At 31.0% G+C, this 25,003-nt stretch overlaps 3 protein-coding genes across 8 annotated transcripts; all 3 read right to left on the bottom strand.

The window, feature by feature from the left end:
• Positions 1–249: 249 nt before the first annotated feature.
• On the bottom strand, positions 250–6,979 carry LOC127239348 (protein argonaute 5-like). Its single transcript, XM_051257447.1, has 22 exons — positions 6,105–6,979; positions 5,438–5,619; positions 4,889–5,044; positions 4,680–4,813; positions 4,416–4,522; positions 4,168–4,271; positions 3,839–3,977; positions 3,637–3,753; positions 3,423–3,533; positions 3,254–3,328; positions 2,924–3,040; positions 2,706–2,847; positions 2,491–2,612; positions 2,274–2,411; positions 2,051–2,193; positions 1,909–1,971; positions 1,758–1,821; positions 1,515–1,650; positions 1,350–1,423; positions 1,163–1,257; positions 1,034–1,065; positions 250–640 (listed from the first exon to the last, which is right to left on the bottom strand). The coding sequence occupies exons 1-22, from the start codon at positions 6,924–6,926 to the stop codon at positions 474–476; spliced, it is 3,240 nt and encodes a 1,079-aa protein (XP_051113404.1). The 5' UTR covers positions 6,927–6,979; the 3' UTR covers positions 250–473.
• A 4,768-nt stretch (positions 6,980–11,747) lies between these two features.
• LOC127239349 (40S ribosomal protein S18) lies at positions 11,748–13,961 on the bottom strand. Of its 2 annotated transcripts, XM_051257449.1 has the most exons (5): positions 13,839–13,961; positions 13,572–13,732; positions 12,465–12,653; positions 12,266–12,386; positions 11,748–12,119 (listed from the first exon to the last, which is right to left on the bottom strand). In XM_051257449.1, the coding sequence occupies exons 1-4, from the start codon at positions 13,839–13,841 to the stop codon at positions 12,281–12,283; spliced, it is 459 nt and encodes a 152-aa protein (XP_051113406.1). In that variant the 5' UTR covers positions 13,842–13,961; the 3' UTR covers positions 11,748–12,119; positions 12,266–12,280. The 2 variants fall into 2 exon arrangements, with proteins under 2 accessions (XP_051113406.1, XP_051113405.1); XM_051257448.1 differs by lacking the exon at positions 11,748–12,119 and having other exon boundaries at positions 12,121–12,386.
• Positions 13,962–18,098: 4,137 nt separating this feature from the next.
• LOC127239391 (nibrin homolog) lies at positions 18,099–25,001 on the bottom strand. 5 transcript variants are annotated; one of them, XM_051257505.1, is made up of 13 exons: positions 24,785–25,001; positions 23,757–23,810; positions 23,325–23,589; positions 23,136–23,212; positions 22,293–22,423; positions 21,583–21,629; positions 21,383–21,491; positions 21,116–21,205; positions 20,110–20,257; positions 19,055–19,554; positions 18,713–18,774; positions 18,486–18,631; positions 18,099–18,404 (listed from the first exon to the last, which is right to left on the bottom strand). In XM_051257505.1, the coding sequence occupies exons 1-13, from the start codon at positions 24,819–24,821 to the stop codon at positions 18,289–18,291; spliced, it is 1,782 nt and encodes a 593-aa protein (XP_051113462.1). In that variant the 5' UTR covers positions 24,822–25,001; the 3' UTR covers positions 18,099–18,288. The 5 variants fall into 5 exon arrangements, with proteins under 5 accessions (XP_051113462.1, XP_051113465.1, XP_051113463.1 ...); XM_051257508.1 differs by having other exon boundaries at positions 18,529–18,631; XM_051257506.1 differs by having other exon boundaries at positions 21,125–21,205.
• Between the last annotated feature and the right edge of the window lie 2 nt (positions 25,002–25,003).

Here is a 25,003-nt window from a genome sequence, read left to right as displayed (position 1 = left end):
AATTGATAGACGAAAAACAGACATTCCATAAAATTATGTTATCATAAAAATATTACTCCATCCTAAATATAATATCACAATTCACAAGAATTTAGAAAAATTGTAATTAATTAATAATTTAAAATATATTAGTAAAAGTAATTATAATACTATAATATAAATAATTACAATATTCCTATAATCAAAACAACACATGTATATCTCCTGCATGAATTCATTCAACATTTTCAAATCAAAATAAGCATAGCATATCATTATTATCATATCATACCATGTAAAAGCCAGCACAGTTGATAAAAGAAAAAACAGCACATGTTGTTTCAAAAACAGCTCAAATCGCCATGGACAGCGTAAAAAAAGCGAACCACAGCCTCACACTCAAAATAAAAGAAAGAACCGACGCAGCAATCGATTCGAATCGCAAAATATAAAGTGGAATTTACGACTTATTACCTTGGTAGGGATCGAATCTGTTAACAGTAAAACATCACCTCCTTCACCCTGTCGTTAATCTTGGGCAATGCCACAACCTCCCTGTTTTGTTCCCCCTCTGTCCCGGATCCATTGTCCGAGACTACGTTGCCTTCGATGTAGTATCGCGCACGGAATGCAGCCAGGTGGGCATAGTATGCCGGAGGAACTGAAAAAAAATAATGTTAATGATAGAGCTGTAAACGAGCTGAACAAAATCAAGTTTTTCATATTTGAACTCGGCTCCTTAAGGACCCGAGCTCGGCTTGTGTTTGTTAAAAGATAGGAACTAAAAATTTTGTTTGAAATCGACTCGTTAGCAGAAATTTTATTTTATTTATTTAATTTTTTTAAAAAAATAAATTTAGTTAATAAGAATTATAATTTTTATTAATAAATTTAAATAAAAAATCAAATAAAATATAAATATTTTATAAGTCAAAATTTATGTTCATGTTCGGTTCGTTTAGCTTCACAAACGAGTTGAACCGAACCAAGCTCGCGAATTGTTTATTTGTTTTACTGTATAATGGTATGCGTGAGAGTATGTGATGAGACTAACCGATCGAGACGGAGCGAGTGCATCGAGCATACCTGAAAAGAAAGAAAAATGCTTCGTGAAAAAAAGAACCTATTTGATCTTAGTCAATGAACTAAGAGATGAATGGATAGGAAAGGATAGGATAGTTACGTGTAGCACAAGCTGTTGGTAAGACTTTGCAAGTTGTCTGCAGTGAAGCCATTTTCGTCATGCAGCACGTGGTAATGGGCCGGACGGCTTGTTCCCTAAAAGTAAAGGGATGTCGGAAAATATTATATACTTAAGAGAAGCTTGTATACGACTAATGAGTTAAGTGAACCGAGGATAACAAATGTACCTGGATGCCGGCATGGCTACAGAGATAGAAATCAAACTCAGTTCGGTGGCATATGTTACTATCTACCACAGTACCTGATCGGAAAATACAAAAACATCGATCATGAGTAACATTCTTAATGTATAAGCATTTGTAAACTACTTATATATATATATATATTCATACCTGGCAAAATATTGCCACTATTATCTGTTGTCTGGTGGTTCTTTTGTATAACAGGGAAGAAGCGAGTGTTATGTCGCTTCTGCACGATGATGAACGTAATTGTTGGCTTATATTCCACATCAAGGGAAGAACAGGCCTGAATAATGTAGGACACCAATTCAATCATGTAATGATTTTTGTAGACAGTAACAAACATCTTACTAATACTCGAAAATTAAATAAAAACGATATAAAAGCCAGGACCTTCGTAATTGCATCAACTTCGTAATGAAGAACCTGCTGGAATTGCCCCTCACTGACTCCATCCCTGACAGATTATATCGAAACTAGTTACTATTTAGGAGTATCGGCGAGCTTAGATAAGACAAAATTGCATATAGTTGAGATAACAAACCTGTAAAATATAATCCTTTTAGGTTTGAGCTTGGTCGAGTTATAGTAGGCCGTCAGCAGCTCCCTGCCCAGAAAATTTATAAATCGAAATGAGATGATGTCGAGAATTAATACATATATATATCAAGAGAAACAAGTGCTACCTGATCATTCCAGTGTCAGTCGGAACCATTTGAGGATCTTGCTTCAGATTGTAGAGATCCTGAATGATCTCTTGTCGGCGTGTCTGTGTAGAAACAAGTCCTTTGTACTTTGTCACCTCCGGCCAATCAATTGATGCAACAACCTGTACAAATGGGTCGAGTCGTCATTCTCCGAATTCTTTCCAGAGAAGGTGGGGAGCGTGCAAATGCAATTTTCGCTTACTGCAGCGATGGAGGGAGACGAATAATCTCCGGGTTGAGGATGTGTAACATCAGCTCCAAAGATTATGGTGGGGACCCCGGTAAAGAATGGCATTCCGCCATTCACCACATCCGCCAGAACAGTATTTCTTCCTCCAACCTAAGCAAGAATGTAGAAACGAAACATGAAACAAAGTTCGGCCAAGTAGGTAACAATGTAAATTAAATGTCAAAAGAACCTTCACGTTTATCTTCAGGGCAACATTTTCCATGTATTTTCTGTTGAATTTTTTTGCCTGGCTAGCCTGACAGCATTGAGATATCAATCCCAATTTTGTTTCACAAACTCGTTTGATTTCTCCTGTAAAATGTTAGGAAATATTATTAACCGTAGTATGCATTATCTTGATTCTTGAAACATTAAAATTGCAGACTTCAGTTGAGTGTAGCTAACCATACGAGCCACGGGCATCAGGCAAAATGACAAAGAGCAACTCAAGACTCTTCCCGGTGGCTCTATCGAACTCTGTTAACTCATCTTCGATTCGACGAGGGTCAGCTGAATGAAAAGGACGTATAGGTAGCGGATTAAACTCCTGCATACAAACAAATGATTAATTAGTCGAACGCTCTCCAGATGAATCAATAGCAGATAAATAAGCCATTACATACCATGCCTTTACTGCGGCATATCCAAATCAACTCACGTAAGAATCTGTTAACATCAAACTGTTCTCGGGAAAAGTTTATGCACGCCCAGGATTTCACTTTGCCGCCATCGACCATTTTCTGAAGGACAGGGATGGTTAGTTGTTACGTATCTAAATACGATTAACACAATTATTCTTTAACACATGAAAATGAAGATTTGCCACAGAGAGACATTCGTAATAACACAAAGCGCAAGAAACATCAAAGAGAAACAATTGAGAAATCACACCTATGTAAGTGTAACAATACCATTTTGTTTAGTTATTTTTGCTTCGAGAAAAGAAAGCTCACCTTATCAATCATGTTCCATTGTCCTACCCTCGGATCGACTGTGGTGACCACCCCTCGGGAATCATGATATATCAACTAGCCATTCACCGTAGAATGTAATTTAGAAGAACAAAAGGAAGCGAAGGAAATGCTGAAATTGTAAAATGAAGAAAGGCTGAATAGTTTATACCTTAGGTGGAGGCAACACGCGGGCCTCTACAACAGTAAGATCTGTCCCAACTGTCATACCAAACACGTTACTGACCAGTTCGTCACCATTGTAACCGTTTCTACGAACCCTCTGCGCAGATTAATCAATTTTCACAGTAAGGTACACTAGAAAATATTAGTTGCTATAGATTGATTGGGAACAAGATAATTGAAAGTTATTTATGCATTCATGCCTGGAAAACACCATTTTCTCGTTCAGAGGGACGCTGACAGTTAGCTTTCAACAAAGCTATAACTTGTCCTTCATTCAATTTCTTCGTATATCTTTGACCCTCTGCAATTGTGCATATCTGAAAGGAAAAGGAAGCTAATATTACAGGAAAAGCAACCAAAGATAAAAGCAGAAAGAAAACCATGAGACACGAAATTAGATACCTCCATCGGAAGATAAACAGGTCTTGCGTCGCTACCGGTTTGAACAGCTTGCAGAAATGGATAATCTATAGGTTCTTTATACTTCCGTCGAAAATACTCAGCAACAGAGATCGTTCCTCCATTTTCATCATAGTTAAACCTGGTTCATTGGAAGAGTGGAGTGAGCCAAACAGATATTTAATCTTTCGAAACTACTTCATTAAATTAGAGCCAAATACTAATTTCTGATCTGAGACATACAATAAACTAAAGAGCATCAAGAAATCTTCCATGAAGAAGACAAATAATATCTAAAACCCAAACACTCCAGAAGTATCAGGTTAACTTACATCAAATTCTCTATTGGGTCAGTCGAAAATCCAGTAATCCGGTTCTGTTTCAAGAAACCCCGATGATTGGTCTCAACCTTGACATTCCTTAATGCTTTTTTCAACTAATAAACAAACATACATAGTCCGATTATCCAACTAAACTTGAGATCTGAATTCTCAATCACTGATTAAACAGGAATGAAATCCAGGAAGGCAAGAACGAATAACTGTTAATTCAAAAAGTAAGCCCAAAATACCCTGGATACCTTAATTCGATCCTGATCAGACAAAGCCTCAGTCAGGTTTTTGTTCAGGAATTCAGCTGCAAAGTCAGTAACTTTAATAGCTTTGAAAAACCCACGGGCTGATATATCTGCAACATGGAAAGCAAGAAATTGAGGCAGCTTCAACACATAACAGAAGATACTCTTTCATGAATGAATACTGTATCAAAAATAAGCTCTAAGGCCAAGCTGCAAAGAAAACCTGCTGCACCGTAGAAACCAAAATATAAAATAGGCATTACATACTAATGTTCAGAGATAAGCCCATCTGTGTAGGACGTAGACTCTGATAAAAGCCTTTCCAATATTCAACGCCATTTCCAAGATCTCCTTTATCGTTCTGCAACCGAGAGAAAAATGATCTTCCAACTGCTTCATAGCTGCAATTAGAGGATGAAGTAAGAACGAAGGATGAAAGCACACAAACATAATCGACACTGAGTGAGAACACAAACAGGACGTCGTTGGAGAGCTTATCACGCAGAACCACATCAAGAAACTGCAATGTTTCTTGAGGAACATCAAGTTGCTGACCCAGTAAAAATTGGTTAAGGTGGTAAAGATTAGCTTTGGATGCAAATTTGATAGTGACCTTGAACTCCCTCCCAGACCTGCTTCACCATCACAAACACTCTGGTTCAGTGCAGAAAAGAGGATGCACTAAAAATCCCTCAATCACAATAATTTTTTCTCACATCATTCTCCACGCAGTCTCTTTTTCTATTTCCGCGCCAAATAAAGATTTCTCAAATGAACCAGTTTATGACATTGAAGTTAACTTCATCCATATAGGGTAAAACATCCACTAGGCATGGTGTATAATCACATACATAAATTGCATAATTATGTCATAACAAACTTTAGAGCTTTTAAAATAAAAATACAAGAAAAGTTTTAAATGTCGTGGTCTTATAATTATAAAATATATACATATATATATACAAAAGATTAATAAATGTAACAGTCTAAGAAATAAAAGAACACTTCCAGAAAGGACAATGCACCTTTCGAGCTTAACTACGAAGTCTTTAGATGTGAAGGGAAACTGTCGGGCGGTGTAGCAGCTTTTCCTTCCATCATAAGCTAACCTATCTATCCCAAGATCAGATTCGCCATATAACTTGACTAACTCCTTCATAACTTCCCTAGATACCTTCTTTGATGTTATCTCAGGTGTGATTGTAACCTAATGACACAAAACAGAGTCAACCAAGAGCCACAGTTACAATTAAAATTCATAAAAAAACATTTCACTGTATAACAACAAACAGAATGTGAAATAATGATCCTAAAAATCTTCGACAAAGGCTCAAGTGAAGAATGAAATTGCCAGGAATCAGATCCCTCTCTTTCGCACAGTTATAAAGAAACATAGAGCAAAAACCGTCGATGCTTGCAAGGAGAGACACCGTTCATCCTGAAATGCTCCAAAAATTGTTCGAAAACATCATAGAGCTATGTAAGATCCTCAGGGAATATCATGAACACGAATGCTAACGATTCCAAACATAAAATTCTTCATATGCTGTAAAAGAGAAGAGCACCGCTAGAAAAATACACAGAGATCAATCATCTTTACTCAAGGACTCCGCATACGCATTGGCATGAAAACAGTACAGAATAGACATAGACAACACAAAACACGTCCGAACGAGGCAAAGAAATCCTTACATCATACTGATTCAGCTCTCGATCGGCAACCGTGACGAGAAAGTGATTCGCCTTCACCTTCATTCCACTACCGAGAGTTCCGAACCCAGGCCTCGGCGCATGCCTCAACGCCTTAGACGAAGCCGACGGCAGGCTCGAAGACGAAGCCAGCGGCTGGCTCGAAGGCGAAGCCGGCTGCAGTCTCGAAGACGAAGCCAGCGGCTGGCTCGAAGGCGAAGCCGGCGGCTGGCTCGAAGACGAAACTAGCAGCTGGCTCCAAGACGAAGCCGCCGGCTGGCTCCAAGACGAAGCTTGAGCCGTTTGCTTCTGTTCCAAGTCACGGCCAAGGTTACCGGCCGACGACCACGCCACCGGAGATGGATCAGGAGGTGGAGCAGCAGCAGCTGGTGAAGTATTTCCCCCTCGACCATAGCCTGGACTGCCACCGGCCGGCGAATGTTGGCCGCGTCCGGTAGAAGCTCCTTGCTGGCCCGCAGCTGGTGAAGTATTTCCGCCTCGACCATAGCCTGGACTGCCACCGGCCGGCGAATGTTGGCCGCGTCCGGTAGAAGCTCCTTGCTGGCCCGCAGCTGGTGAAGTATTTCCGCCTCGACCATAGCCTGGACTGCCACCGGCCGGCGAATGTTGGCCGCGTCCGGTAGAAGCTCCTTGCTGGCCCGCAGCTGGTGAAGTATTTCCGCCTCGACCATAGCCTGGACTGCCACCGGCCGGCGAATGTTGGCCGCGTCCGGTAGAAGCTCCTTGCTGGCCCCACCCCCGCCCCCACGCTCCTCTTCCTCCGCTTGTTCCTCTTCCTCCTCTTGCCCTTCCTCTTCCTGACATTTCCACAGATTTCTCTACTGAGAGGTGTACCACCAATGGAATGTTTGTGTTGATTTTTGTGTGAACCCGCCTCAAAGGAAGCACTCAACTTCGCCTTTATAAGCTTCTACACGCGGAAAAGGTGAACGTCGAAGCTTCTAGGTGTGTTTGTTTAGGTGTGATTTTGATTTTCGAATTTAAATAGTAAAAAAATTGAACTGTAATTGTTAATATTATAAATATTTTTACAATTTTCAATATATTATACAAATATTATTATTTTTATATTATACAATAATAAATTTATTTTAGTCATTTCTATTTTATTCCAAATATAAAACTCCGTGCAAAAAGTAAATACATACATAGTTACGTGACGAAAGAAGTATAATAGTAAAAAATAAAAAATACTATCTCCGTCCGCATTAACAGTCACATCTACATTTTGCAAATATATTTTTATTAGTATTATAAGACACTAATGAAAATATTTTTGTAATTTTACGAAAAATAGATGGGAGGCTTAGATTTTGAGTTAGAAATTTAAATAGTAAAAATTTTGAATTATATATTATATGATATAAATAGCATGTTATATTTTAAATGTAAAATTAATTTTTATAATAATATAAAAAAATAAAAAATAGGTGTTATGACGTGATATTTTGGTGGGAAATTTTTTGAATGAATAGTAATTGTTTTTTGCAAAAATCTACAAACAAACGCACCCTTAAAATAGTGGAGAGGTGGGGCGGTGCAGTGCTATTCACTGCAGTTCGTGCAGTGACACGTAAAACCGCAATTGTGAAAGTTAAACGAGGCGAAAGAAAAAATTGGGTAATGGGAAGGAATTTGACGGAACTGGAGGGACAATTACCGGAGAGAATGTTTGGTCCGTACAGTGTGATATCTAATATATATATATTTACAGTGATTTTGTTTCACCACGTGGCGCTCCAACTTTTTTTCTCTCTTTTTTTTTTCTAATTTTTATTTTTAATTGTGGGACCACAAGTAATATTAATAATAATATAAATAATACTCCATAACCGTCTAACCGTTTGTTTAGATCATGCATTTTAATTGTATTTTTATATAGGCCCACTAATTTAAAAACATTATATAATATATATATAATAATAAATTGTTTTTATTATTTTATTTTATTTTATTGTATATTTTGGTATTTTATTATATTTTAAAAATATTTTAATTAAAATAAGGGTAAAAATATCAATATAATCAAAATTTATTAATTTTGGTCTCAATATAAAAAATTCATCGATTTTAGTCTCATTATAAACAATTTCAATCAATTTTGCTCATATTATAAACAAACAATCTATTTTGGTCCCACCGTTAAAAAAACTAACAGAAATTGCTAACGTGGACATAACGGAGGTGACGTAGCTACATGGTCATCTACAATTATAGACGGTCATGTTATTACACGGTCATGTATATTTCAATGTATAATTATATATGATCATATTGTTATATGGTCATATATAATTAATTCTATACATCCGTGTACCTTTCTATTTTGGTCTAAATATTTTTTTTCTATATATTTAAAAAATGTATTTTAAATATAGAATATTTGATATAGTTAAAATGGAAAAAAAAATTAATAATAATAATCATAATATAATTAAAATGTATCAATTTTAATTCAAATATAAATATTTATCGAGTATGTTCTTTTGAAATATTTTGTCTAAAATTCTACTATTTACCAAACAAATTTCTCTTAAAAAAATTCAATTGCACAACTATTTTTTATTTTTGTATATTATAGTATTAAATATTAATTTTACACTTCAATACAATTTCAACATAGACATATATAATTGTATTGAAATAATAAATTAATTTTTAATACTACTATAATATACAAAAATAAAAAATAGTTGTGTAATTGGACGTTCGTAAGAAGAATTTTTTTTTATGAATAATAGAATTTTAAACAAAACTTTTCAAAAAAATATATCTTATAAATTTTTATATTTGAATTAAAATTGATGCATTTTAATTATATTAGGTTTACTATTAATTTTTTCTATTATTTTAACTATATCAACTATTCCAAATTCAAAATATTTTTAAAAAAATATATATATAACAAAAAAAATTAAATTTTAGACCAAAATATAAAAGTACACTGTCGTATAAAATTATACATGACTGTGTAACAACATGACTATGTATAATTATATACTGAAATATACATGGTCGTGCATAATTTTACATGACCGGGTAGATTCCAGGTCCGCTACCACATCACATCCGTTACGTCCACGTTAGCAATTTCCGTTATTTTTTAACGGTGAGATTAAAATTGGTTGAAATTGTTTATTATTGGACCAAAATTGATTGAAATTGTTTATAATGAGATTAAAATTGATGAATTTTTTATATTTGAGCCAAAATTGATAAATTTTAATTATATTATGACCAAAATTAATTTTTTTCCCTTAAAATAATTATTAAATGTAATATAAATAAAAGTTAATATGATATTTAAATAAAAAATAATAAATAAAGTAAAATCTATTTACATCTGTATCAATTTTAGTTATTACATTACTAGTATAACATTTTTAATTCCTTTTATTTTTCTTTTGTGTAAATTTTAGTCTATTTATTTTTAAAATTTAATTTTAAATAACAACCAAAAAAATTTAAAAATAAATTATTAAAAATACAACTAAACAAACCATATAATTTTTAGTAACTTTTTAATTTATCAGATCAATTTATTACTTTTTTTTGATAATAAAGTAATTATATGATAACATAAATAAAAATTAATATGATGTTTAACTAAAAAAAATATAATTGAATGCAATATATCCCTTATAACAGTTGATATATAAAATTATTATTTTTAAATATATTTAATAAATATAAATTAATTTACTTAAATTTTTATCCTTTTACACGTATAATTCACTCAAAATTCTTTTGTTTTTACATTTTTTCTCAATAATAAATATTTTATCTATATTTAAAAATTTATTATTTTTTATAAAAATAGTTTATTGTAATCATAAATGAAGATTTTTATTTATTGTGTTATAAATGAATATATGGTGTTTGAACAAATGAAAATGGAATAAAAATATTGTTATCTTTCGAGGGAGTGAGTATGTTATTTTAGATTACTAATAAAAAATAATAATAATTTCTATATCTTCTAAGAAGTGTGTCATTTTTCATTTATATATGTCCCGAAACAAGCAAATGTGTCTGTTTTCTAATTTTGTCATTGTACTTCATATATAATATAATAAATACTTTTACGACTTATAATATATTATACAAATGTCATTGTTTTTATATTATTATTAATATATATTTTAAATTATATACTAATTATATTATTTTGAAAATCTTTTGTATATACTTTGTACATGATAAATAAATGAAATATATTTTTTATTATGTAATTTATACAATTATTAATATAATTTTTATTAAATAAAATATTATAACATTTTGGAATTTTAAAAATATTTAAATGCTTTAAAATAATATTTTATTTAATATTTTAAAATATTATTATAAATAAATGATACGAAAATAATTTTTGAATATAGGTAAACGTTTTATATGAAATATATTTAAAGAGAATATATGAAATTGCATATTGAAAGTAGTGTTTTTTTTTTTTATTTGTATTTAAATTTAAGTTTAAATAATTGAAGTAAATTATTTTTATTATAATCGATGCAAACAAGTCTTTTATAGTAAAAAAGTTGTTGAAAAGCATGACTATAATATTTTAAGTGTATATTGTATTACATTCTATAATATTATGTAAAATTTGAGTGTATTATATTACAATCTATAATATGATAAAAATGCATGTAAAATGCATGCATATATACCTATACCGATAGAGTTTATTTGATATTGAAAATCAAACATCTAGATAGTTTGAAAATAAAATAAAATAAAATAATAATAATAAAACAATTTATTTATCTATACAAATTTTTGTTATTTAATAAAACTTTTATATAATACTAGCTCTATTTTCTATTGTTATAAAACTTGTGTTTAAAAAATAAAATAATAGAATAGTTATTTGACGTCCAAATAAAAAAATAGAACATTAGTTAATCTATGGATATGGATGGAGTATTATATTTTAATTTCTAAATATTAATCTATATACAATTTAATAATTGAATATATTAGATACAAATCAAAATATATTAATTAAAAATAACATCACAATAATAATAATAATAATAAAATAAATATATTAACAATTCGACTTAAAAATTATTATTTTTATAAAATTTTGGATGAAGGTAATCATTCGGTGATAAATGTTGATAACCGTAATTCTTTTTTTTTTTTTTTTTTTTTACCCCAAACCCAGGTGTGAGCTTTTTTTTTTTTTTTACCCCAAACCCAGGTGTGAGCGAGGGAGGGATTTGTCAGCGCTTGATTAGAGGGTTTGACAATGAATTTTGTTACAATAAAAAGTAAAAATACAATGATAAAGATAACTAAGAAAAATGTGGACGTAAATATTTTCATATTAATTTTTAATATAAACACCACTTACCAAAATTTTATTTTTCTTGGCGCAGATTTGGAACACAAGCAAGCACTGTTTTGTGACACAACCCAAAAACAGTGAAAATTACGATAAATGCTCCAAAACGAAAGAAGCATAATGTGAATTCTAATAAGACTGATATCATTAAGGGGAGGGGGAGGGGGAGGGGGAGGGGGAGGGGCTAAAAATAATAGGAAAACCAAAATAACAAAAACTTGAATCCTGAGAAGATCACTTCTTCTTCCCAATCCCAGCCTTAATAATATAACAAGCTCATAACCATAACCATAACCAGTTACTAAGTAAGAAAGATTCTTGACTTTAATAGATGTTGTCAAATGCATGCATGCATACATGGGGATATAATCAATCATTTGTTTTGTTGTATATATATATATATATGGCTACTTCAACTCCCAATTCCTAGAGATCAATTTGAATTTGATCCAATTCTTTTGAACAATGCTGGAAGGGTTGCAAAGTTTTCAATGGATAGGAGAAAACTAGAGTGTTCTTGGCTGGCTGTGATATTGAGAAAAACTGCACTAGCTCTAGCCTTATGTTATTCCAGGCAGGCATTTAATTTACTGTAGTAGAAATTTTTAGACGGGGATAATCATAGCTGGAGGGAGCTATCAGAGCTGAAAAGGAAATCAATAAATTGGTCTATTATACAAATGGAGGAGGAGGAGGATGACAGTTGGAGACTTGATCATTTTAAAATGGAGTAAAAAACTTGCATATACAAAGTGATTCAATTCCCAAATAACAAACTTATAGCGCGCACCTCATTCTAAGATGCTCATCTTTTCTTGGAAACGCCGACAGTCTTTCCCCTACGGCCGGTAGTCTTAGTGTGCTGGCCACGGACGCGAAGACCCCAATAGTGACGGAGACCTCGGTGGTTTCTGTAAATATAAAATAATTATGTGATGAATGGATGAGAGGAGACAGTTAGGGATGGAATCATAAGTGTGAAATTGAACCTAATCTTCTTCAGACGCTCAAGATCGTCCCTCAGCTTCATATCCAAGGCATTAGATGTCACTTGCGAATACTTTCCATCCTTGTAATCCTTCTTCCTATTCAAAAACCAGTCAGGAATCTTGAATTGGCGAGGATTCGCTACAATGACCATCAAATTGTCGATCTCTGCAGCGGAAAGTTCGCCGGCCCTGCGCGGAGAGCACCCACCCAACAACTTTATATTTCATTCTCCAAAGCAACCAGCATTCTCCAACATATTCCGAGAATGAAATGAAAATAAATTTAAAGAATCCAACGGATACGAATCAGAAAGATACAAAATAACTGAATTTCCAAGAAACAATTGCAGTTTCTTCACAATGTTCGAGCACCCCGGAAAGAGTTCATTCTCCAAAAAATACCACAGCAAGATAAACAAACATGCCAAAATATTCTTATAATGAAATGAACTGAATTGAAAATAAATTTGAATAATCCAATGGCTATGAAAATCAAGAAAGATACAAAATAACTGAAATTCCAAGAAACAATTGCAATTTCTTCACAATGTTCAAACACTTGGCAACTGAACAGAAATGATTGCAAATGTATATCAAGAGAAAACGCTATCATGTACCAAAAAAAAAAACATTTAATGCTGTGGTAATACATACAACAGAAGTGTTCTTTATGAAATTCCAATGATTACACCATTAAAACAAATTGAATTCAAACAATCGCTACTGTGCCAATTTTTACCATAAATTTCAAATGATCCTCAGAAGCAATCAGAATGCTCTCAACCTATCAAAGTTTTGATTTTTTTATTATTTTTTTTAGCATCATTGTTTGGAAAAATAGCTCTGGCCTATTTATTGTAAATCCATTTCGAGAGTTAGATCGAGAATCCTTGTTTAGAAAATTCAAGTTTCGGCATTTTTGTAAATACAAGAAATACATATGAAAAAACCAACCACACCAAAAGCATCATGTTCGGGTCAAAAGTCCAGTGCATATATATATATATATATATGTATACATACAAAATCGATATCCTAATGGATCCGTAAGGCAATAAGTTAAACCAACAGAAAAAAATTAAACGAAAAGAAAAGGGAAAAAGAGACCTCTTGTTCATATCCACATCGGCTTTCTTACAGACAATGTTAGCGAATCGGCGGCCAATGCCCTTAATTGAGGTCAACGCGAACATGATCTTCTGCTTCCCATCTACGTTGGTGTTCTGCACACGCAGAATGTGCTGGAAATCCTCATTCGCTATCAACGACTGAGAAATTCACATTTTTCCGTTGATTATTATATAGAAAATCGTCATTGTGTATAAAGCGAAATAACGTAAACAATCAATTTCAATCAGAAGACGCATTCCTCACCATGGCTCAGGTTTCGAATCGGCGGGCAGAGTCACTGCGGGATCGGCGGCGGCTTCGCTCTCACCTTCTAATAGCTGGAAACCCTAACTGAGGTTTCTCTTTTAGGCTAATATATATGTATATATATATTTATATTGTGTATGTATGTATCATAGTATGGGCCTGATATGCAAATTGGGTCATGTTTAGAGTTATTATAAAATTTTAGCCCAAACAAATGAAATAGAAAGTTATGGATTTAATTTATCAATTTAATCCGCATCTGGGTTTGGGTCAAATATTTCAATCCGATTATGTATACGGGTTGACACGAACCCGACACGATAATAAACAAGTTGGGTTAGGATTGTGGTTCTCAACTCTAACCCGACACAACAACCCGATTATAATATATTAATATTGATTAATATATTTATTATATATATATATATATGTAAAATAATCATAATTTAATAATTTTTTTATAAATTAATTTAAATTAAGTTCAATATTAATTTCGCCTCAAACCAATAAAAACTAACGTAACATGACAACACAACAAAAGATTATTTAATTTGAATAAAAAAATTCCACTTAATTATGTACACGGGTCAACACGAGTCAACCCAAACCCGACACCATAATAAACGGGTCAATACGAACCCAACACGATAATAAACGGGTCGAATTATAGTTGAATAATTTAATCCGTTTAAAGTATTCAACCTGACACGAACTCGATACAAATCGACTCATTTCCGACTCTACTTACAACATATAGGTCCAAAAGTATCTACTTATACATATTGTAATTTAACCACTTCCTCTCTTTCATATTCTTGTTCATGTTTTTTTTTTGTACATCCTATATTAAACATATAATTTTTATAAATATTTATATTGTATTATTATTTCTAATAATATATTTTTTAATTATATACTTAATTATATAATTTTTAGAATATTGTATATACTTTGTAGTAATCTTATTGGATTATGTGAAACAAATAAAATAGTTTTTTATTATATAATTTATAAAAAATTTAATAAATATATTTTTCTAATATAATTTTTATTACATAATTATATTATAATATTTTGAAATTTTAAAAATAATAAAAATATTTAAAAATAGTATTTTATTTTATATTTTAAAATATTATTATAGATAAATGATACAAAAATAATTTTCAAATATATGTAAACGTTTTATATGGAATATATTTATAGAAAAGATAACTATTATTCATTTATTTTAATATTATTATTGTTGATCTATTTTTTTTTTTTCTTTCACATTTGAAATTAGTGTTTCCTTTATTTGTATTTTAAGAAAATTTAAATAATAAGATAATTATTTTTATTATAATCGATACAAACAAGTTTTTAATAGTAAAAAATTTGTTGGAAAGATTGTCGACAATATTTTGAGTGTATATTATATTAGTTTCTATAATTGTATGTAAAATTTATATGGAAAATGCATGTATTTACATAGGGAGTTTATTTGGTTTAACATACTTCATCCGTTCCATAAATACAGTTTTAATTAAGTTGGACACAGAAATATTAATATTATATTGGTAATGGGTAAAAAGTATGGATAAAAAAGTTTTTCGCGTGTATTAATATAAAAAATAATGACAATTGTATAATAAAATAAAAAAGTAGTGACAATTTTATAATGATTTAGTTATTTATAAAAATAAAACTATTCTTTTGTAACAGACCAAAATGTAAATAAGTTGGTGCTAAGGGAATATATATTTATTATTGAAAATCAAACATCCTAATAATTTTAATTTGAAACAAATAATAATAATAATAATAATAATAATAATAATAATAAATAAATATTTTATATTTAAACGAAAAACAAAAATGGTAAACAAGTTGGTGCTGAGGGAATATATATTTATTATTATTATTATTATTATTATTATTATTGTTATTGTTGTTGTATATATGATCAATAATATAATAATAATATAATTTAAAAAAATATTATTATCACAATAAATATGTATTACTGTCCTCTTTTTTTTTTCAATTATCGAATACACTATATTATTATTACGATAAAGGTAAAATAGATATTTAAATATATATTTTTTGTTGAACCATTAATTTATATTTATGTATTTATTTTAATATTTTATTTCAAAAATCGTAAATTATATTTTTTATTTAATTTATATCCGTATTTACTTTTTACGTAAAAGGGTTATATAAATAGATAATAATAATAATAATAACTAATAAAGAAATATAAAACCAATTTGATATATTGAATGATAATATAATACTAAAATTATAAAATTAAAATTAATAATCTATAAAATAGTAGTATTACAGATATTACAATACTTCTACATTATTAATATTTATATACTATTATTTATTAATATTAAATATTATTTTATTAATAATTATTTATTATATTTATAAAATTTGTTGTTTGATAAAAATTTATATAATTATTTTACAATCCTATAAAATTCATATAAATTCAATTCTACAAAATTCATATAAATATGTAAACATCCATTTAAATCAATTACTAAATTCCATCGACAAACCCAACATAGACTCAGTGAATTTTCTAAATCTATAGACTTTTTAAAATCCAAAAAAAATCCATTAAAATTTCAATTGAATACACCCCCTAATTTTACTATTCAAAATTAAAATTTCACAAATAAATACACCCTTTGTTGTGATGTTTTTTCAAAAATCATTCCACACTTTGTTTATTTTTTCCTTTCCCAAGGTCTAACTTAATTTCTCTTTTTATTTGTTACATTCCCCAAGGTCAAGCTTTTGAACAATCACATTATACATAAAGGATTCATAGTGATTGTTCTAATATTAATTTACAAAATTAACAAATGGACTAGTTTAAAAAATAATATATATATATATTATTCATTTACCCAAAAATAATAATAATAATAATAATTTAACAAAAAAATATATATTATTTTTTTATACTATCAATATAATTTTGCATATTATACATAAAAATAGCTAACATTAAACAAATACTACTATTCTATTGTATTCATATTATATATTTTCTCTATCCCAAACAATAAGAACATTTGGGATGAATACAAAAATTAAAGAATAATAGTACTATATTGACCGTGAGTGTAAAAGTACTTCTAAAAATCTAAAATGTTCGTTACAAAAATGAAAATGAGACTATTGTTTTAAAATTGATGAAAATGACAAAATTAAACTATTATTTGAGATAGGGGGAGTATATTTTATTATTAATAATATAAAGAAATATTTTGTATTAAATTATATTTTATAAAAAAAAAATATGTATTTGCTTTGAAGAATAGATTTTAGTTTGAAATTTAAATAGTTATATAATATAACATAAATAGTATTGTCGTGATATTTTAATTGTAAAATTAAATTTCAGTATAATATAAAAAATAAATATTTAATTTGATTTTTTTTAAAAAAAATTGATAAATAATAAAAAATTGATAGTATAAGAACATACTCTATTTATATTATATGAATATATGTATATATTGTATCTTTATTAATTTTCATTGAAATATTAACAAATTCATCAAAGAAAATTTATTATATTATCATATTATACTATTATTATTGTTATTTAAAAATTAAATAGAATCAAATCTATAAAATGTATTGTATTATACTCTCTCCGTTCCGATTAATTTGTCCCATTTAGATTAGGTGATGAATTTAATTTGTCCCATTTAGATTAGGTGATGAATTTTAAGTATTATGTAATTAATAAGTAATTAAAAAATGTATTAATAAAAATAATTATATATTAAAATTACAGGTTGGATTAGCTGTTGAATTTCATCTACAACATTGATTAATTAGATTACTTATTTAATTAAAATAATTAGATTTAAATTAAGGGTGAAAATATATTTCTGCTTATGCGAAATTTTATACTACATCAGCACTTGATCCGAAGGCATAAAATTAATATAACTAAATAATTTAATTAAAATAAAAATAATTATAAATTATGAATTTTAAAATGTGATTCAAATGAAATTTTAAAAAAAGAAAGAACAAATTAAATGGAACAAATCAAAATAGAAATAATGGATAAATTAAACAGAATGGAGTATATTATTACTATTATTTAAATTTATTTATTATTTATTTATTCAAAATCAATAAATCAATATATTTTCCTTTAACCAACCATCGATTACTACATTATTACAAACATCAACTTATAACCAAACATCAAATCAAACCAAAAAAATATTCAAATTCAAGCCAACTCAAATTCCAATTTTCAACAGCACCAGTAGAATTCTACTACTCATAAACTCCGCCAAAAACATAAGAGTGTTTTTGTTTGTGGATTTGGGATTTTGGGTTTGGATTTTTGAATAGTAAAGAATCTGAATAGTAATCTTTCGTAAACCCCAAAAAAACACAACCTAAGGCTATAACAATATCAACATACATACATACATACTGACCTTTGTACCAGTAAATTTACATGCGCACGACGCCGGACTAGCCACGAGCAAAAAGCCCGAGAAGGGAACCAGATTTGCCACGCTTTCTCCCCTGCATTGATGGTGTAATGGTATCAGACTATCGGCACAATAATAATAATAAATGAACCAACATATATTGTGTAGAAATTACTGTCAGGTGTAAGAACACATGGCATGGGGTGTATGTTTTCGACCTTCTCATTGTTAAACAAATCCTCGGCAATGGCCTCCATCTGTTTCCGCTTTTTCTCCTCTTTTACGGATTCAGCCACACTCTCATTTCCATAGTCAGACTCTCTATGAAAGAAGGGAGATGACCAGTCAGATATCCAATACATTGACTACAATAAATATTGAAGAATAAGAACAGGATCATACTCATAGGGATACTTTGAAAATGGAATTAGATTGCTGAAGCTGTTGCCGGATGGAAGATTCCGCTGACAAAAGATCAAATTGGAGTGATTATATGAGTGAATCAAGGACTTATGCTTTGGAAATGGAACTATATTGCTACAGATCCAAAGCTTGCTCCAAGAACTCAAGCAGAAAATTGAAAAAAAAAAAAGTATGTGCAGAAATGAAAAATAGTTTTCATGTGACAAAAACCAACAAAGTGCATCGAGGGAAAATACAATTGTTTATGTTCTATGTTATCCATGTTACAGCAACAGCTAACTATGAAGTCTTTACCTCAAATTTCAGATTAGTATACATTACCTTCCTGAAACATTTGAAGTTCACTGATGCAGCACTTGATGAAGAATGAACCGATTGTGGTAAGTAGGAAGCTCGAACAATTAATTCTTCGCTGTATATAATATCAAGATTTTCGCTTTCAGATAAATTCTCTCTGTCCTTTCTCAGCATAATTTCTTCATTTTGGCCCCTTGACCAGGTTTTACTGTCATTATCAGATGCCGCAGCAATTAGACTAGGATCATCAAGATTAGAGAGAACCCGATTGGGAGGTGATAATTTTGGGCGCTCCAGTGCAGTTGCTTTGAGTGCCTCACAATCAGATTCTACAATATGAACTTCGCTTTCTGCAACACTATCATTTTCAGAAGATTGTATCTTGTGAATCTCCATCTTTCTATGACATTCAGTGTCTGCATGTTCTATTACATTTGGTGCGGGTATTGATGTGGCAGTTTCCAATTCTACATCAGAATCTGCAACCACTGTTTCATCTGTGGAGCATGAAGACGTGACCAGCACTGCAAAAATCATATAGAGGTGCAAGCAAATGAACCTTCAGGACTATCAAACATATAGACATATAATTATGGAAATACAAAAATGAAATGATATCGTTTTAGATGGTAATAAAAGTAATACTGTCTGTAGTGCAATGTAGTATCTTTACTGATTTTGTATTAGTCAAGATATTGTTTTTCTTAAAAATATCACATGCAACAACTATTCACCTCAAAAATAGCAAAATAAAAAATACAAGACAAACATAAATAAAGCAACATAATAAAGATTTTTACTGAAATTATGGAATTCCAATAAAGTCTAATCCATTTGCATCCTCTGTATATTTGTATTAATCTTTACAATGAAGAGAGAGAACCTAAAGAAAAATATAAGATGTTGTAGTTTGCTAAAAACCAAAAACATATATAGTTATATTTGAATTAAAATTTTAATAAATAGATATTCATATTCATATAGCTATTAATCTACGCTTCCTTTCATGAGTTGATGCAAAACTTTGTTGCACCATAAGAAATAATTTGTGTTATGCTTGCAAATGAGGAAAGAACTACCAGGTGCTGATGCCACAATAGCAGGATCTAGATGCCCAGAAATTACTGCCGCAATCAATTCCATCTCTTTCACCTTGGGTAGATTATTGACATTATTTAAACCTTCCGATCCAGATGGCATCACATACACCAGATTATCCCCTGGATTCTACAGAAGATATATCAATCAAAATAATGACAACAGATACAAAACCACAATGGAAGTTCCAATAAAGTATATACAACCACTACGATATTGGAAATCACCAAACAAACAGCTCACATTTCCATGAATTAGTTACAACACAAACTTGCCCTTGGGTTGCAGTGAGAGTGGGGTGGCTGCATCACCTCTATCCCCACTAATAAAAAAGCATTTATTTCTATGACGTATGCAATGCCTAATTTATTTTCTATTATCGAAATATATATCTAAAGGAATAGAAAATATTTCAGTGGTCACACACTGCAGAACATAAATACAACATCTGCAAGCAACCAAATTTCTTCTCAGCCAGTCAATCAAGTTTAGTTATTAACTGCACATTTATCAAATAAAATATTCATATCTTACAGCTGTTGCACCCCCGGATTCCATGGAACTTCCTATACCAATGTACATCAAAGAGCATTTAGACATGCCCTAAATAGTAAATACAGATTACAGTTATAGAAAGAAGCCAACCCCAGAGGATGAAATATAACAAAATTCTTCAAGAATGAGACAATCCTCAAACTCCTTGACAAGATAATGTCATCTATCTGAGAGTTAGTTTGGTTTGTGTTTGAAATTGAAGTGTTGGTTTGAATTTTGATTTAAATAGTACTTTGATTTGATATTTTATGAGAGAAAATAGTGTATTTTTATTGGGACCGTATAGGCTGAATAGTGATGATTTGGGTTTGAAATGGTAACCAAACACACCCCTAGTTCATTATACTTCTCAATTGAACCATACCCCTCATGTGTTAAGTGTATTTAATCACTTAAAAGGTTTATCATCAAATACAAAGAGATGAGAGTTACATGACATGCCTGCCTACATTGATCTTGTGTTTCAACAACATTGGCGCCACACACTTTTAACAACTCCGGAAACTTTATGTTAAATTTGTACTGCAGGAAATAAATGGATCGAGAGTGTTAGATGAATGTAAAAGAGAATATTCTAACAAGGTTTCTGAAGAAATAAAATAAATAAGTTTCAAAAACAACTGCAACTTAAACATTGCGTCTTCAAATAATATACTTCCCCTGGCATATAATGTTCTTATAGAAAAATGCAGAAAATACCTTCTCGATGGGTTGCAGCAGAAAAGTGTATCCTTTCAAACATTGTTCACGTGACTGTGAATCTGTGACTTTGATAGTTACCCCATCGACTATTACAGCTGGTGAATGCCTAATATGGGGGAAAAAGTAAGTATACTCTATGCAACAAGAAAAAATAAACTTCTGGTAAAGAAAGCTTCCACCAAGCAGTGTATACTCACAACAGTAAAGAAGGCATCTCAGTGCAAATAGTTTTTTCTGCAATTAGCTAGAATCACATAAACAAATAATTAGTGGATGGGCAACATGAAATGTAAAATGAATGCTTAGGTATAAATTTGACCAATTAATGACAGTAGTTAATGAAACTTAATCAACAAAGAATACTGGAGCAGACCAAAAGACCTTTCCACATAAGCCTCTTATCTCTATTGAATGAAAGAGTTTGGTAAATTTTCCAAAACACATATACATCAGTATAGAAGATTTAATTGAGAAGACTTCTGATAAATCATCCAGCCAAGACCTCATGTGTTTATTCTGATCAATAACTAAGCAATATCATTTGTTGTGCAAAAATTAGTGAAAATTATAGTAATATCTTCGAGGAACAAATTATTAAGCCAATGCAATAATATATCGGGATCTTTTAACAAGAAAGTGTGGGGATAAGCATCCCCAATGAACCAATTCTATGGATATAACAAGTGTTATAGTGCACTTGAATCTTTAGACCAAAAGAAAAAGTACCAATGAAATAAGGTACATTATAAGAATTGTAATAAAAATAATAATAATAAATAAATAAATAAAATAAAATAAACCTAAAAAGAGCAACAGAAGAAAATCATCAATAGTCAATCTTTCAAGCTGTCTCCAACAAAGTGCACCAGAGCCTTTTTGTCACTAAGCAGTTACGAGTGAAAAATACCTCTATCCAGCTGTATCCAACAACAGGTTTTCTGGCCACTATAGCATCAATAACCTCATTATTGATCAAGACAGAGTCCTCAATAACCAAATGTGTACATTTTGAAGTCCAAGTTTGAGTGGCATGAGCACCTGCATGAATGATCCGCGAGCCATTATCTCAAAATAACACAATCTAAACTTATCAATTTAACATCCATGTCGCTAACTCCTCCCTAAACCTGTAAAATCAGAAAGTCCGTTGAAATGAAGATGCCTCTTTTATCTAAATTTTCATACCTCTCATCCCATGCTTTCAGATATGTATGGAGTGTTTATTCCATTTTCGCACTAACCAATATACGATGAAACCCGCACAAAAGAATCACATCAAAAACCTTTTTTTTGGGGGTTCAAAATTTTTCAATCCAAAAACATCTATAGCATACTTAATCAATGTCGGCAGATGTGCTTGTAGTTCTTCCATATAACTCTTACATATTTTCCAATCACTCACTAGTCACTAGTTTTATAGGACAACACTAATAAGATTAATTTTCCTAACCTAATAGCATACACATGTTCAAACACAATACTAAATATTATTGTTAGGTAACCCTAGCCAGCATAAGGTACAACGTGGATGTCCGAATAGTAATGAAAATAAAAGAAAACACAAAAGAAACACAAAAATTTCTTCAGTATAGGACTCAGAAGATGGACAAGGTGGTAGGCTCCATTACCTCCATTACCTTGCTAGGGCACCTCAAACAAGTAAAACAGTACTATATGCACTATATAAATACATAAAATTCACAATATGTTTTAGTTTAAAGATAAAAATTGAATCAAAAAGCTTGCTCACCAATCAATGAGAATTTCTGTTCTAGTTGATTCATTCCACATGAGGGTACACAGAATAGAAGGGGAACAAAAGAAAACCTGCCATAGACAAAGTGAGCAGTAAAGTGGAGAATTGTCTTATTTATGCTTAAGAGTTTTAAGAAATCAAGCAATGGTATACAAAAGAAATATGCCGCCAAGGAATACAAACCTATATATTGCATTCCCAGTTCCAAAGGAAACCAGATCACCACTCTTCAGCATTGTTTCTTTATCTGGAAATTCATGAACTTTCTCTTTAGAACCCGCATTCTGGTTAATAAAGGTTCCATACTTCGAACAATCTCTTATACGAACTTTAGAGAAATTATTTAGCTGTCTCTTCTGTAAATTATCCATGCAAATCATTTCATCAACAATAATTTCTGCATGGACCCTGGAGACACCTTTATCTTTGTTTACTATGATGTCACATCCTGAACATTTTTACATATGTTAGTAGATCATGAGAAAACAGATATATCATCGATGTAAATGCACTATTAACTAGACGAAAGAACTCGGTTTCTGGCATATCATTTATGAAGTCATTGGAAGGCATTGATATGGATCATGATGAAACAGAGAGTATAATTAATATTACCTTTTCGACCCACTTTGTATGTTCCTTTCTTAAAAATGTAATATTTATCTTCACCTGCAAAATTCAGAATAGTGGAAAGTTCAGAGGAGACCATTTCTTCAATCAAAAGAATTCTGAAATCAGGAAAACTGGAATTGCATTCCACCCCTTAAAATGTACAAACTAAAACTAAATTTTACAAATATTTTTCTTAGATATTTAATCCAGCCTCCAAGCTATCTCGTAATCAGTAAGTACTGCATAAAATCATTGTCTAAGATCGAGGGGAGAACAGTTCCTTCAGAGTATTATCTCAAACTCAAACTAAATATCTTATTCCTGCTTCAAGCATAATTTAGTGTGAATTGCAATTAATCTGTATAAAGAATGGTAACTCAGGTTGCTTCCTAGCTTTGAGTTTAAGCTATCGACATCCTCATTGGCTAAACAGCCAATTTAGCTTAAGACAGTCGTGAAGACATTTATGAAAATGTAAAAAAAAAAATGACTGGCTTCTGCAGTCATTTATTTATTAACCAAAACATCCTACAGTGTATGTATCAGACAAAAGAAAAACCTCTTGGTTCTTGCACTATTTTCAATCTTCTCACTGATGTCTCTCAAGAACAAATCCATCAAAAGTTCAACAAAGATTGAAGTTTGATGGCCTAAAATTTAAATTCAACGTGAAGGAGATAAAGTACAAATGGCCTATAATTATTAGGAATTAAATGCAAATAGCCCATCAACATACATCTAACATCCAGTGGCCCAAATGGATCATCTTGAGCGAGGTACAAAGTGTGATAACCCTATCATATAGTATCAAACAGGTAAATAAAGAAATCCTTAAATTGTGACTAAAAATTCTAAGTGAACTTATAATACACCGAAAAGATGCGTTCATATAGTCCAAATTCGTAAACTACGCAGTTTCTGAAACCAGCCCCTTGTCAACTAGACTCAACGAGGACAGGGCTTCTGGGCAGTACCAAATGCACGCCCGATAACTGAATACATGAATATGTAAGGCAGGGTAGGATTCATACCTGGAAATGGGTCGACCGGAAAGAGACCCCAAACCATCGCTGGGAGAGTGACAATGGTGGAGACTGGAGACTAGAGAAGAAGGGTTCGCACTTAGCAGGGTTCGAGAATTTGATAATTTCAAGCGACTGTCTTGAATTCGATCGATCGAAGCATCGAACCAAATAGAGTACTATTTTTAGAAATTGAAGTTTGGTTCGTCAACGAAAAGAAATTGAAGT

This window comes from Andrographis paniculata, unplaced genomic scaffold (genome assembly GCF_009805555.1).
Source record: "Andrographis paniculata isolate CXL003 unplaced genomic scaffold, ASM980555v1 Contig77END, whole genome shotgun sequence".
Lineage (NCBI taxonomy): Eukaryota > Viridiplantae > Streptophyta > Magnoliopsida > Lamiales > Acanthaceae > Andrographis > Andrographis paniculata.
Note: the sequence above shows the minus strand (reverse complement) of the source record. Positions and strands in the feature narration are given on the sequence as shown.